Genomic DNA, 15,924 nt, shown 5'->3' on the forward strand with positions numbered 1-15,924 from the left:
TTCTAACAAACTGATGAATATATAAATCCCAAATATAAGTGCCAGAAAATTGTGAGTGTGTGATGTTTCCCCACACACCACATATCCCCCTCCCACTTTTATTCTCAACCAATAACTGTGGTCACGTACGATGAAATCTAGAATCCAAAAATGTATCAAACCATCCTGTCAACCTGCTGCACCGACAATAAATGGAAACACAATAATGACAAGACACAAAATGTAACTACACTATTATACAAAAACTTGGCAGATTTGTTGTGAACAACGGTGTTGATCAAAATCTTTATTCCCCCATTAAAATAATACGGAGGGCATCTGGTTATGGCCCCCGTTGACTCGGCCGTAACGTCCACTCTCCCCCTTTCCACAAAATAATAATACTGAAGCAAAAATTTAAAATAATAGAACTTTACAAGTTTTTTCATATATAATATTCATATGTAGGATGATAAAATAATCAGATAAAGCAAAACTATGTTTACACACATGATTTGTACAAAGACAACATGACAATATTGCTTTAGTTGCATCTATTTCGCTAAAGCAGACATTAATGGAAATGATTTTAGTGGCAAACCTTGCTGCGCACACATTAACATCGTATATAAAAAGGTTCAAGCTTGAGTTCCTGTTTTCATATGTAAACAAGTGTTACATGTCAGATAAAATAGCACATGGGGTTTCCTGGTATGATACAATGTAATTAAAGTATAACCAATAACCAGCTTCAGATTTTACAAATGAACCATGGCAATCCTACCTGTGTATTAACAACAATATAATAAACAGCAACAGTGCAGAACACAAGTGTCAGTGATGAAATTATTAGGAAGAACCATAGTAACGATGTCAGTTAGGGCTAGGTGGCGACAAGAGTGCAAGCTGCAGCAACCAGACAGTTGCCATCATCAGCCTATTGGTGGCCACATGCTACAATTGGGCTCGCCATTTGAAATTCAGTCTAACTGACACTACACTGGAACTGGACTGGGGTGGCTGGAACTTATTGTATGTAATAGGATCATGGCATTGACCCTGCAATCCTATCATCTATTCCGATTGCTGAATACCCCATATTTGTACAATATGATCCTGTACTCAAGCATGTCCAAACTATGGCCATCCAGCTGTTGTGAAACTACAAGTCCCATCATTCCTTGCCACAGTTTTGCTATTAGGGAATGCTAAAACTATTGCAAAGCATGCTGGGATGTGTCGTTTCGCAACAGCTGGAGGGCCACAGTTTGGACATGCTTGCCCTACATATGGCTCCAAATGGACAATAGATTTGATTGTATAACATTTCATCATTCCCTGTATTACTGGTTGCTATGTGTTGTAGCAGGTATTTCCCACTAGAATACATCTCCTGTGCTTCCCATATTGCAGCTTATATACTGTCCACGTGAACCGTACTCTTCCCATACTGGTCATATTTTCTGCACATGTACAGGGAGATTAGGCGGCAAGAAATAAGGCATGAGACACAAACATGAAGACTTTAAAATATTATTAAAACAGTGTCACTCTGCAATTCTTTTCTTCTACTTTGGGATATTTTGTTATTTTTATTGGTAATTTGCTTAATAACAAATAAATAAGAAAACAATTAAAACAAAACACTGTACAAAATGACACGGATAATGTATAACCTAATGTCAGCCAAGCATAGTGACTTTTACTTTTCCTAACATCACTTAATTTAGAACACAGGTTTTCAAAGTCAGTCCTCAGGACCCCACCCTGTGCATGTTTTGCAGGTCTCCTCACCGAACCAAGTGAAATAAATAGCTCCACCTGTTAATCTTTTAAAATGTGTCAGTCAGTAATGAGTGTACATGTCGGGTGACCTGGAAAATGTGAACTGTGTGGGTTCCTGAGGACCAAGTTTGAGAATCACTGATTTGGAACAAATGAATTGGATTGAAAGCAAAATGTAATTAAAATAACTAATTCACTGTAGTCTGTTGTGATTTATCTGATGCTGGGGAAATTAGTTTGGGGATAAATAAGTAAATCAATACATTTTTGTAGCCAGGAGGAGTCATAATTAGTAATATTGTCCACAATGTATTTTAAGAGTGTTCCAAGTGTATAGATAGACACAGCAGGATGTAATAAAGTCCGATTCCGCTGGAGGTGCAAGATGTCAGCCGAACTTGGATTTTTGACAAGAGGCAATCACTTGTAAATATAAGCATGGTTTTGCCTTAGAAAGGATTGCCTCTTGTCTGAGTTTGGGAAGCATCCCACACCTCCAGCAAAGACAAACTCGAATACATCCCACTGAGTATAGGTTGACAGGTAAAAAGGGTAGTCAGTGCTTAAGTTTGACCATTGCAAAAGGTTATCAGGATCAAAAGGATCAAAAGGATCAAAAGGATGACATGACAGTGATTGGCACAAATATGGCGGACAAGTTTTTTTGCACATCTTTCAGGTTTTGGTTGCGTTACCATCCATGGGGACTAAGAGGGGTATTCAATGTTGGTCACGGCTGTCCGGCTGGCCCGAGAGCCATGACCCCATCCCATTCTCTGTCTGCTTGACCAAGAATTTGCAGGTGGGATTCAATATCCCGACTGCCGCGAGTCAAGAAGGGGGTCTCGTCCTGTCGAGATCCCCTGTTGAATGCTGTCGGGGAAGACAGCATTGAATAGGGCCCCACAGCCATCTCCCCCATTGGGAATGGCTGCGGGAGGATTGAATATCCCCCTAAGACTGGGAATAGCACCCTGTGCTAAGGCACCTCGTCTGAAACGTGGTGAGCACATGAGGGTAAATGTTTGTGCTCACATATTACAGAACAGAAAATGGCACCCAAAAAAACGTAAACTTGTATTGACCATTCCCATGTCAATATTTTGTAACTGTTGACCTATTCTACGGTTTACCTTTGCCATGTTGATCTAACGCATGCAAACCTCATGACAATCTATTTACTGTAGATCTCCTTTACCGCACCTGTTTAAAAGGAACAGTCTACTTTTGGTCAAGTCCTTACTAATCTTGGCAAGTTATACAGGTCCTGTCTGCTACATATGGGATATGTAATACTAGCAAGAATCTGACTAATGCTGGGTACACACTGGAGCAATTCCCAAGGCCGCCAAAATATTTAACTATATTGGTGAGAACGATGGGAGAACGATAGAGGGCAACACACTGACCGATATCGTTCACAGTATAGTCAGTGATGTCACCCACCCCATACGCACAGTCAGATTGAGCTACATGTACAGATGATAGGGAGGGCCGTCAATGACCTGCGGTCATGCACATCATTAACGATATTGACAGTACACACTAGAGGATATGCTTCAACCCTCAAATCTTCCCAACAGGTCATGTTCTGAGGATATGTGTGTGTGTGGAAGCAGGTGGGATATTACCAACCTCACCTGTGCATAATCCACAAAACATGAACTGGTGATACTTGAGGACTGGAATTGGGAACCCTTGGTCAAAAGTTGGAGGAAAAAAAAAAAGGATACTAATGGATACAGAAACCACTATATCAGCTTAATTTTAGGAAGTTAATAATAATAATAGTTTAATAAAATGTAGACAATCTTTTAATACATCAATGCCAAAATAAAAATCTGAATCTTCCAATTTTGGAAAAGGAAGTTGCAACATCTACATAAATTACACAGACTGGAAAAAATTAATTTTTCAAGTGTTAAAAAAGCCGCAACCATAATGCTGACTAAAGGAAGAACCAATCGCCATTGCTGGGTAGCAAACAGCAACCAGAAAGCTGACTATATTTAACTAAAAAAGAATTGTGGCATTTTCAACACAATTTAATTTTTTTTTTAAATCTTAATTTTCTCTTGAACTTTGTGCAAACCATTCCACTAGATTGTAAATACATTCGCTCCTCAGGTTGCCAGCACTGTGTGGACAGGCACCCTGTTCTATCTATCTGCTGGAGATTTGTGCGCTTACAATCATCTCAATAAAGCTAATTGTTCCTTCACATTCACTGCCCTAAGCCAGCAACAATCCCCCAACAGTCGCAATTTCACACACAACACTTGTCTGACAATATTGTCTTTGTTGGATTTCTACTGTAAATTCAGTATTTGCAATGCAAAGCACTGCCACCTGTGATCGCCACATCAATGCTTTGGAGGGATGATTTCTAATACTTTGCTTGTTATATACAAATTCAAGCTTCTATTATATATGTGTGTGTGTATCAAAGGTTGTGCACTATTTAATTGAACATATATATATATATATATAAAATAACTAGTTTTGTTGCATCACACACAGTGCAAATGTATCTGTTCTATGGTAAAGTTATGTTATGCCAAGGTGTTTGCACCATCTTGTGGTAGAAGATGGGTGGTGCAGGGAATTTCTAAAATAAAAGGTGGTCAGTCAGTCACACAGGAGCTTATCGATGATTAATAAGCGATGTCAGGTGCAGAGAGGATTTATTACACAAAGCGAGTTACAGACAGTGACCGTTTCTGGTGAATAACAGGTGGCTACAAAAAATGCAGATGTGTCACGACCATTTCAGGGACATCCCTGAGCCTATGACTGCATAGGGGTTTTAAAGACTCTGGAGTGCTTACTTGTGATGGCCATTTTGAGCTGCCATAGTGCTGCTCAGAGGTCCTATGGTGCAACCAATGTCTATGTAAGCAAGTGGGGGATCATAGACCGGGTGTCACTGTACAAATCCCAGCAGAATTAGTATACTATTGCAGATCCACTGTGTGTGAAAAGCAGCTGCGTCCTCCTCTGAATCAACCTATTGTGTGGCCACTTTATTAAAGAACAGATTACTGAAATGTAGAGATGGCGAAATGCAAAAAAAAAAACAACTACAAAAAAAAAAAAACATTGTAAAAAACAAAGTAAAAGGAAAGTTTTATCAGATTACCACAACAGCAGACATTTCAGTTGTGTGCCAAGAGAACCTTTGTTCTGCTTAAGGTAATGGTTTAAGTAAAAGGTTGCATGTAAAAACTTATAAACATAAATATAGATGCCAATAAAACACTAAAATCCAATTGCTGAGAAATCGTTTTGTCAATGCTCCCTCATTTATGTATTTCCAGGTAATAATGCTGCACACACGTGTTAGCCCCAAGCAGGATACCATGTGACATTCCCTGCAAAATAACTTCCCATAATGCTTTGCTGTGCCAACCCAAAAATGACACATTCCAGAGGTTCTATTCAAGTCCTGCAAATAAAAAAATGTTACTGGTACATACAGCTTAATGCTTGATAGATCTGTTACTTGTTAGACATTGTGCGTAAAACCTGGATGTGTCCATTGTTAGTACTAGGCATGGATACTGGTTTCGAACAAGGAAATACTATAATGCATGTTGGTATATTATGGACTTCTGGCAAACTTTACAAGCTGTAGTAAAAGCAGAGATAGTTATACAACCTGGACCTCAAACTCCAATTCTCATTGTCTGCAACAGCATGACATACAATCACTGTGACAGACATGTTCTGAAACTTTTTGAAATCGAAATTAATTTTAACATTAAGGATCACGTAAATAGCAGAGTGTATATAAGCCAGGTTATTGTTTAGCCTATAAGTATTACGGTGTATTAAACCAGGTGCAAAATGCTGGTTATGAATGAAGACAATCTATACAGTAGAAGTCATTCAGCCATTGCAGAGACACTGAGCTCTATTGCCACAATGGAACAGAAGGCAGTAATAAGAAAGTGCATTAATATTAAGTTTGTTTGCTTTACCTGCTGGCAATATAGTTGAGTAGTTAGCAAATTCCCCAAAGACAAACGCATTAAAACATTCAGCATATATATTTAACAACAAACAGTATATTAGCAGTTAACAAAATTCTTCTATACGGATCAGGACAATCGTTCTAATCACTTGCATGGTCTATGGTGGTGCAGGCTTCGTATAACTTCCTAGCTGTTTGAACTACAGGTCCCAGCATGTTAGCCAGAGAAAGGCCGACAATTCCGATTCAAACGCCGCTGAAAAAGCCATAGGTTACATCACCCCGTAACGTAATATTCTGAAAAATTTGCAAAATTGCTAAACACTCAAATTGCCATAGAACAATGCAACATCCCCTCCATATTTACCACAAGTGGATTCGAATGTTGACAATTGTTATAATAATATTTACATATTTAAAATATAGGCAGAATATTTTACATACAAGACCTATCTAAATGGAAAACAAATCTAAGTTTTAGTCCAAAATCCTTTTTTTTTTTTTTCAAATCTAAACAGAACACCCCAGCTTAGCGCTTGTGGTGCTTCACCAACTGTAAACTCTGCTCCGCCGGAGGGGGGAGACTCATGGCACCATTACGCAGAAGCAAATTCACTACCTATTGTTAACTTACTCAGACAAAACAAAGCTACAGCTGCAAATATGAAGGATTAGAAAAATAAATCCTTTCATAAATAACTAAATGGGCACCGCAGAACCTGGGAAGAGCCATAGAAAATGCAGAACGCTCTCCCGCTGATGCACAGGGTCAGAGGAATAGCCAGCGATGTCGTTATAATGTTAGTTCTGCAGTTAATGTCCAGTGATGATCTTTTAATACTACCTTAGCACAGTGTTCCCTTTCATAAAATATCACAGACAGACCGTGATCTACTAGGTTAGGCTAAAAAGATAAAGCACATTTCAACCTATCATCAAGCATTGGTATCTTACATGAAATGGTGTCAAAAATAATAACCTGCTGTCATTTCTGAGTGGTTAAAAGTCTATTGTCTTTACATGTTGTATGCAACATAGATTGGATCTAACTGATCCGCTAAGAAACTGTCCCGTAAGTGCATCCGCTGTTTCTCTCCTCGAGAATTGATGGGGATGACGCCAGGATCCACTACCACCACTACTCCCACGATTAAGTAATGTTCTTCCAGCACCACATTAGTCACTAGAGGAACCAGATCCAGCGCCTCCTGCTCAGACCCGCACAGCTCCACCACCACCACCAGCAAATTGGTCCACGTGAACACAGCGCTGGTTTTCAGGGGAAAAAAAAGGAGGAAATAAAAAAAAAAAGTTTCATTATTTTCCATCAATTTAACGGAACAGCCTTATGTAGTTATGTTCTAAACTTCACGATATAGCAGACATGCACAGGTCATTCAGCCCAGCTTTATGGCTACATTTGTAGTCAAATTCTAGACTAGTGGTTCCCAACCCTGGTCCTCAAGTACCCCCAACAGTGCACGTTTTCCAGGTCTCCACACAGAATCAGTGAAATAATTAGCTCCACCTGTGGATCTTTTAAAATGTGCCTGAATAATCTGTGCACCTGCTGGGTGACCTGGAAAACGTGAACTGTTGGGGGTACTTGAGGACCAGGGTTGGGAACCACTGTTCTAGACTATCAGACACGCACAGGTCATTCAGAGCAGCTTTATATGTAGTTATGTTCTATATAACAGTAGACATGCACCAGTCAATCTACGTACGTCCACTTTACGTATGAAATAGGACTTTATTTTAGGGGTATGTCCATAAAAAGGGTTTCAGAAACTGAAGAAAACCATTAGAGAAAGACGCACGGAGACCCATAAATTTGGAGGATACACTGATCACACAGACACCACAGACAACAATGCACAGAGGTGAATGTATCTGACTGTAACAATATACGCCCAGGTTTATTGCATTTCAAAGTAACAAGAGAACATGCGTGTTACTGAGCCTTAGGCTATGATATTACGAATGAGGATTGGCAATAGGCCTCTGCTATAGAACAAGTGACTGAAGGTGAACAGATGAGAGAAGTTTAGCGCAAAACCAGGAAAGGACAAATCTATAAAAATAGAAAGTAATGGGATTTAAGTGGTTCTATTGCTCACTATTTGCAATCTAATTGGGATATACTATGGGGCTAAGACAATTGTAGAGTATGAAAACTAAACAGAAAAATGAATACACACCACTCAGCAATGCTCCGGTGCGTGCGGGACACCGAGGTCTCAATGTCGATAGGATGGTAGCGCAGTCCTCTCAACTCCAGTGTTTCATCCAGTGCTCCAACAACAAATAAGGCATCATGCCGCTCTTAAAACAAGACAGGGAAGGAAACTTTGAGCAACAATTAAGTGCTTCATGCATCATCCATCATCCGTAATGAAATGCTATAGCTAGTAACTATAAATGTCACTATGCAGTGTAAAGTGAAACATAAGGACCACACTTAGTTATACATTTCATTGGAATACAGACTGAAAGTCTATGACAGATCTAGAACTTACAGACAGAAGCTTATAATGGAAAGGTACATTTATAATTATGTACATGTGGTCATCATACCTCCGCTTGCAGCCGTCAGGTCTGTTCTACGGACAAAGCCGAGATATCCAGTTCTTGCCCAGAGTGTCTGTGTGTCCCCAAAGCTGAGATTGGTGTTAAAATGATCGGCCTGGAGACTCTCACTGTCATAGATGGTGTAGTACCCACTGGCCGTGTGCGGACTGTTCACCCATATCTGTGGCAGAAATACCATACAGCAATCACACATCTATATACTAAGTGCTCACGTCAGAGCAATGTTATGTTACAGATTACAGTGAGTCAATACGTTTATAGCAAGTTGTTGATGTAATTTCTCCATTTTTGGGAAGTGGTATGTATAGGTATAGCTTATAGTAGATTGAGTATAATATACAATGTTTACTATAATAATTGTGAATCTATATCAGAAAATGCGGTTTATGAACTCACACTCTGGAGTATATTTTAAAGGTTTTTGCAGATCTATGTATTAAGCAAGTGGTGGGGCCATCTAGTGGTGACAAAGGGCAATGCGATGGGAATGAATGGAGGGCATGGCAAAGCTTAGTGAAACTGTCACACAGTACATATTCAGAGTACTTTTTTAAAGTTATAGTTTATTGGGCATCGTTGCGATGTGACTAAGAGAGTACACTGATTAATTTGAAATGCAAAACTTTTATATTATGTGTGACTGAGTTTGTATATGAAACACAGAGAAGTTGTATTGGGAAACAGTTGTAGCTGCTACATTTTAGCACTGTAAATACAGATTCAGACCCAGTTGCACATCAAATAAATCAGCAGTGTCTTTCTGTGCATACTAGCTGCACTGTGCTGCTGCTAATGCCGGCTACACATCATATCCGTGTTACCCATCAGAACTGTTCTGCCCTCTATTAAGTCACATGCTTGCGGTGCAGCTTGCAGCGTGCCGATAAGACATCGCATCAAGTGATCTGACAATCTCAGTCTGATTTGGCTGGAAATTACTATCTTGCCGACATCATTCAGGGGTGCATCTGCCTTAAATCCATTAAGGGTAGGTCACACTAATACAGCTTCAGCAAAAAGATGCAAAACGGAAGCCTGACGCTAGAAGATTGTTATGTGACTTGGGTGACTTATTTGCAGCAATGATGTATGAGGACACATCTGTCCACATTCTGATCGTATATGTTCTGGAGACTGTATCCAAGCTAATTATCTATCTGCTAATGTGTTTTGGTAATACCTTTTATAAATAGCTTGTGCTGATCACTCAGACTCCACACATGGTAAATGGACTAAATAAAAACCTTTATCTTCAGCCATAACGTGTTCCTTCTCTAAGCGATACTGCTTCAATGAAATAACCTCTTACGGCTGTCAGTCCCTGTGGCTTCGAGAACCGTACAAGCAGACTATTTTATATCAACTTTTCATTATTAAATTGGCAAGATTTACATGGGATACTTTAGAAGTAGTGCTAAATACACATTGTGGTTTTCTGCTAGAGAAGCGGGGGTATAGTTACTAAGCCAACGGTGTGGAGTTTGTATATTCTCCCCATACTTGTGTGTTTCCCCCTGGGTACTCCGGTCTAGTCCCACAATCCAAAAATATACTGGTATTGGCTCCTAACAAAATTAACCCTAGAATGTGTGTGTGTGTGTGTGCATATTCGTGCGTGTACATGTGGGAGGGAAAATAGATTGTAAGCTCCACTGGGGCAGGGACTGATATTTATATTTGAACATTCACAATGGTTAATAAATAAATAAGTGGTGGGCTTTGCTTGACAGTAGTTTTGGCCACATGATTTAAAATGGCAATAATGTTACAGGGAACCTATGCCTGGATTTGCATTACATTGTATTGCCGTATTAAATCCCACATCCAGAACCACTGATAAGCAAAACATATCCTGGGGTGATATTTCCGGTGATGAATATAGTGAAAGCTTGGCATAGGTCCTCCCTACTATGTATACCCTGGTACTATACATCATGGCTGTGTAGTTGAAGTCAAAGAGGATGTAATGTATACTGTACATTGTGTCCAGCTGAAGTAATGGCCGCGTGCAACAGAACAACTACGGCGATGTTAGGCACTAATGCTGCCTATATAACTGCTAACCACTGTGTATCCCAATATAGGATAGGTAATCGGACATCACCTGTAAATGTATGAATAACCAACTACTACTGCACATACTATGGGCCAGATTCTCTAAGCTTCAAAAGTGATAAAATGGAGAGTGATAAAACGCCAGCCAATCAGCTATTGTCTGACATTTTTCAAACACAGTCTATGACATGGCAGGTAGAAGCTGATTGACTCTCCATTTTATCACTTTTGAAGCTTAGAGAATCTGGGCCTGTGTATGTTACTAAAACATACTGTATATATTACATGTAAGTGCTGTGCATAGAGAATAGGAACATAAAAAGCAACAAATGTGACTAAAAAGGGAGAAGGGTCTTGGGGTCACCCACCCTCATGGGAGGAGCTCCCAGATGTTTGGCTAGTGATGTCACTGAGATCATGAAAATATCCTCTTCATGCATTTATTTTCTATAGGCTGTATGTGTAGACACTTCCATAGCACGACTAGGCCATTGTCCCTTTGTTGTATTCACATGGTAGGAGGGCTACAGATCTCACCACCAAAAATGATTATCTCAGGAACGTCAGAACATTTATTGTAGCCTGTATACAGTGATCTAGCAGTGTGTGCCTATACCTGTCTCACACATGCTAATTAGAGAGGAGCAGAACCAAAAGGTGCAGGATCAGGAATTATCTATAATCCCTGTGGCTCCACATCAGTATGCTGAGCTTTGTCCCACCACAGCATCCTACATATCTCATCTAGGAGTAAATCTGGCCACATGTGGCAACATAGAAGACATAGGCTCCACCAACCACAAGAAGGATTCCAATCTGTCTGGATATCCAATGTCCAGTCACTGCAATTGGCCACTGACCATTATTCTTGTTTGCGACCGTTCATGATGACATTGCATCAATATGGAATGTGATTGTTGTGTATGACCACCAATCACGTGCAGCCAGTTGTTATTGTGTGCTAGATACTATTCTGTTAGTTCACAGTACTCATTCCACATAACAGATACACACAAACTAACACCGAACAATCAGATATAGATGTTTATATCTATTATAGTCGCTCATTATGCACTGTGCTGACAGTTCACTATGACATTTCAAGCAGCATATAACATGGTAGTTAGGAGCTGATTGGCTGGTACTTTATCTCTCTCCAAAGCTTAGTAAATAGACAATTAGGTGAGGAAAGAAAATCCCTTAACTCCTGAAAGAATAGAGGACATACAGCAATGGTTCTGTGTCCTAACAACAGGCAGACCTACCTCACCAAGATGAGAATCCCCCAGTGGTCCTTTGGTCTCTGGATTAACAATAATCACTGTGACTCCAGGAAGAATCTAAAAAAAAAAAACGGTTAGAAGAACAAACTTTGATGAATTGGCAAAAGCAATCCATTCTTTAGTTTTCAGTTTTATTAAAACCCTCATATACTGCAGCTATGCTCCTACACAATATATTTTTGTATCAATACCACCCATGTCATATATAAACAAGTTCCAATGTTCAGGTCAGCAGAGTCTAGGTAGACATTTAATAAGTATCCATTATCCAACATGCATTGAATCCCAAAAACTTTCAAACTTGTTTCAACCATTGTTGCGAAACCATTGTCATGTCAGTCTTTTGTCGGTGTAGCGACCCCTACTCACCTCCCACCCCATATACTTATATCGAGGGTCGGCTTCAGGTGTCCGGTGCTGGTGCAATAAATATGGGAGACCCCTACACAGTTTGTTTTTCTGTATTTTTTAACCCCAAAATTCTGGAGTGGGTTTTTTATTTTATTTATTTTATAAAGATGGGTTCATCATAGCCAGTAAAAAAAAATCCGCAGATCACAGAAACAAATCTGTAATATATGGCCAGTTAGATGGAAGGGGAAAAAATACCAGGCAATGTGAAACAAAATTAAAATAATTGTGACCGCTGATGTATGGAGGCCTTAACCCAACCCTCCCACAAACTAAATCCTCCCCCTAGAGCAGGTATTCCCAAACTCAGGGGTAGATTTATTATAGCGGCGCTGAACACTTCCTGCTTCGCCTCAGTAGCGAGGCGAAGCAGGAGGGGACAGCGATCTACTAAGATCTTGCCGCCGAAGCGGGGGAGCGCTAACTCCCCCCTCAGGCGATGCCTCCTCCAGCTGACAGCGCGTCAGTTAACACTGACGCGCTGTCTGATTCTCCCCGGCCGGCTGACTGCGCATGCGCAGGATCTCGTTACTCCCGCGAGATCCCCAGCGCAGCTCAGAGCGAGCAGCAGGGACAGCACTGTCCCTGCTGTGGGCATAGGGCATCGCCGCCTGCAGCTGTAGAAGTCGATAGCTGCAGGCGGCGGAACGGTCAGCTATGCTGACCGTTCATAAATTAGGCAGGAGGCAGGCGAGCACTACGAAATATCGTAGCTGCGCTATGCCTCCTGCCTCACACCACCGCACGATAGACACCTGCTCGGCGGGTGTCTTAGATCAGGGGAAGCGCATGGGGATAGCGCAGATTCCCCTGATCGACCGTTCATAAATCTACCCCTCAGTCCTCAAGGCACACTAAAGCCAAGTACACACTAACCGATATATCTACAGATGGATTGGGCAGTGTGTTCTCCCTTCACACTGCCCGATCCGTCGTAGCAGACAGCACAAGTAGGCGGGCACACACCCACTGCGCTGTCAATCACCGGCAGCTCCCGGCGCAGCTTTGCAGGTGGTCAGTGGATCACCCATACGCACAGCACAATGCGCCGATGTATCTCGGGCATTGGCTGTGTTGCCGAGCCGATGCATTATATCTGTGAACGCCGCCGCTCACAGATATATTGCTCATACACACTGGCCGATGGTGCATCGATATAGCAGCCTCTCAAATGAAGCCAATGTATTTGCATATAACCCTGACCGTACTACTTACCTTCAATACTGTGACCGTGGGGATTCTGCAGGCAGTAATCTGAGCACTGCTGGGACGATGAAGGTATACTGACTGTAGGGATGCTGGCTACATTCCGAATCTACAACAATCTATTTAGTCAGCAACTATTGGCATCGCTATACTGCTGTATTGCTCTGCCTAAATGACCCATGGCTGGTTACGGGGAACACTCCTGTGACTGGCTCACTTTCTGTCCCTCCCCCACAGTTTAGTGCATAGAGAACTATGAACCAATGCTGTAACCCATCTGATTTGCATGCACACCTGCTGTATGTCTTTATAGAAATGGTATACCATCTACAACAACTGGGACACCCAGCTCTCTGCATTAACCAAACAGATTACTGTAAAATGTATCTAAAATGTTACATTATGCATCATAGAAGGTTTTACCTTTCCAGACTCCAGTAGAAGCAGGCTCTGAGGAGACCCCCTTTCCACCAAGCGTACCCTTAGAGCAAAAAGAAAAACAATCTGGTCATATATTCACGCCTGCTGATTCTAGAAACGCAGAAATATAGCATAGCATCCCTTAGAAACAGCATGCAGTACTAGTTTATACATCACTATAACATACAGTATAATCGGAGCCCTGAAAAACCATGGGACAAAGGTTTTATCCTGCCAGCAGATAGCAAGAAATTGTCCCAGGCACTGCACACGCCACCATGCGGTCCCAGGCACTGCACACGCCACCATGCGGTCCCAGGCACTGCGCACGCCACCACGCGGTCCCAGGCACTACGCACACCATTATGTGTCCCAGGCACTGCACACGCCACCATGCATTCCAGGCACTGCACACGCCACCATGCGGTCCCAGGCACTGCACACGCCACCACGCGGTCCCAGGCACTACGCACACCATTATGTGTCCCAGGCACTGCACACGCCACCATGCATTCCAGGCACTGCACACGCCACCATGCGGTCCCAGGCACTGCACACGCCACCATGCGGTCCCAGGCACTGCACACGCCACCATGCGGTCCCAGGCACTACGCACACCATTATGTGTCCCAGGCACTGCACACGCCACCATGCGTCCCAGGCACTGCACACGCCACCATGCGGTCCCAGGCACTACGCACACCATTATGTGTCCCAGGCACTGCACACGCCACCATGCGTCCCAGGCACTGCGCACGCCACCATGCGTCCCAGGCACTGCGCACGCCCCCATGCGTCCCAGGCACTGCGCACGCCCCCATGCGTCCCAGGCACTGCGCACACCATTATGTGTCCCAGGCACTGCACACGCCACCATGCGTCCCAGGCACTGCACACGCCACCATGCGGTCCCAGGCACTACGCACACCATTATGTGTCCCAGGCACTGCACACGCCACCATGCGTCCCAGGCACTGCGCACGCCACCATGCGTCCCAGGCACTGCGCACGCCCCCATGCGTCCCAGGCACTGCGCACGCCCCCATGCGTCCCAGGCACTGCGCACGCCCCCATGCGTCCCAGGCACTGCGCACGCCCCCATGCGTCCCAGGCACTGCGCACGCCCCCATGCGGTTCCAGGCACTGCGCACGCCACCATGCGTCCCAGGCACTGCGCACGCCACCATGCGTCCCAGGCACTGCGCACGCCCCCATGCGTCCCAGGCACTGCGCACGCCCCCATGCGGTTCCAGGCACTGCGCACGCCACCATGCGTCCCAGGCACTGCGCACGCCACCATGCGTCCCAGGCACTGCGCACGCCCCCATGCGTCCCAGGCACTGCGCACGCCCCCATGCGTCCCAGGCACTGCGCACGCCCCCATGCGTCCCAGGCACTGCGCACGCCCCCATGCGTCCCAGGCACTGCGCACGCCCCCATGCGTCCCAGGCACTGCGCACGCCCCCATGCGGTTCCAGGCACTGCGCACGCCACCATGCGGTCCCAGGCACTGCGCACGCCACCATGCGGTCCCAGGCACTGCGCACGCCACCATGCGGTCCCAGGCACTGCGCACGCCACCGCGCACGCCACCACGCGTCCCAGGCACTGCGCACGCCACCGTGCGGTCCCTGGCACTGCGCACGCCACAGTGCGGTCCCTGGCACTGCGCACGCCACCGTGCGGTCCCTGGCACTGCGCACGCCACCGTGCGGTCCCTGGCACTGCGCACGCCACAGTGCGGTCCCTGGCACTGCGCACGCCACCGTGCGGTCCCTGGCACTGCGCACGCCACAGTGCGGTCCCATGCACTGCACACGCCACCGTGCGTCCCAGGCACTGCACACGCCACCGTGCGTCCCAGGCACTGCACACGCCACCGTGCGTCCCAGGCACTGCACACGCCACCGTGCGTCCCAGGCACTGCACACGCCACCGTGCGTCCCAGGCACTGCACACGCCACCGTGCGTCCCAGGCACTGCACACGCCACCGTGCGTCCCAGGCACTGCACACGCCACCGTGCGTCCCAGGCACTGCACACGCCACCGTGCGGACCCAGGCACTGCACACGCCACCGTGCGGACCCAGGCACTGCACACGCCACCGTGCGTCCCAGGCACTGCACACGCCACCGTGCATACCTCCCAACTGTCACGATTCCGTCGGGACAGTCCCGATTTTCGGGTCCTGTCCCGACGTCCCACCCGCGGCAGGCATT

At 44.5% G+C, this 15,924-nt stretch overlaps 1 protein-coding gene across 2 annotated transcripts in view; it reads right to left on the bottom strand.

The window, feature by feature from the left end:
* Positions 1 to 395: 395 nt before the first annotated feature.
* The window catches only part of DIP2B (DIP2 acetate--CoA ligase B (putative)), a 206,896-nt gene continuing 191,367 nt past the window's right edge, over positions 396 to 15,924 (bottom strand). For both annotated transcript variants that reach the window (XM_083169485.1, XM_083169483.1), the window contains exons 34-38: positions 13,708 to 13,765; positions 11,650 to 11,724; positions 8,315 to 8,489; positions 7,939 to 8,062; positions 396 to 7,006 (exon numbers count right to left, since the gene is read on the bottom strand). In XM_083169485.1, coding sequence (XP_083025611.1) covers positions 6,754 to 7,006; positions 7,939 to 8,062; positions 8,315 to 8,489; positions 11,650 to 11,724; positions 13,708 to 13,765 — 685 coding nt within the window. In that variant the 3' untranslated portion in view covers positions 396 to 6,753. The remainder of the gene's footprint in view (positions 7,007 to 7,938; positions 8,063 to 8,314; positions 8,490 to 11,649; positions 11,725 to 13,707; positions 13,766 to 15,924) is intronic.

The sequence above is a fragment of the Crinia signifera genome, chromosome 2, assembly GCF_055691185.1.
Source record: "Crinia signifera chromosome 2, ASM5569118v1, whole genome shotgun sequence".
Taxonomy (NCBI): Eukaryota; Metazoa; Chordata; class Amphibia; order Anura; family Myobatrachidae; genus Crinia; species Crinia signifera.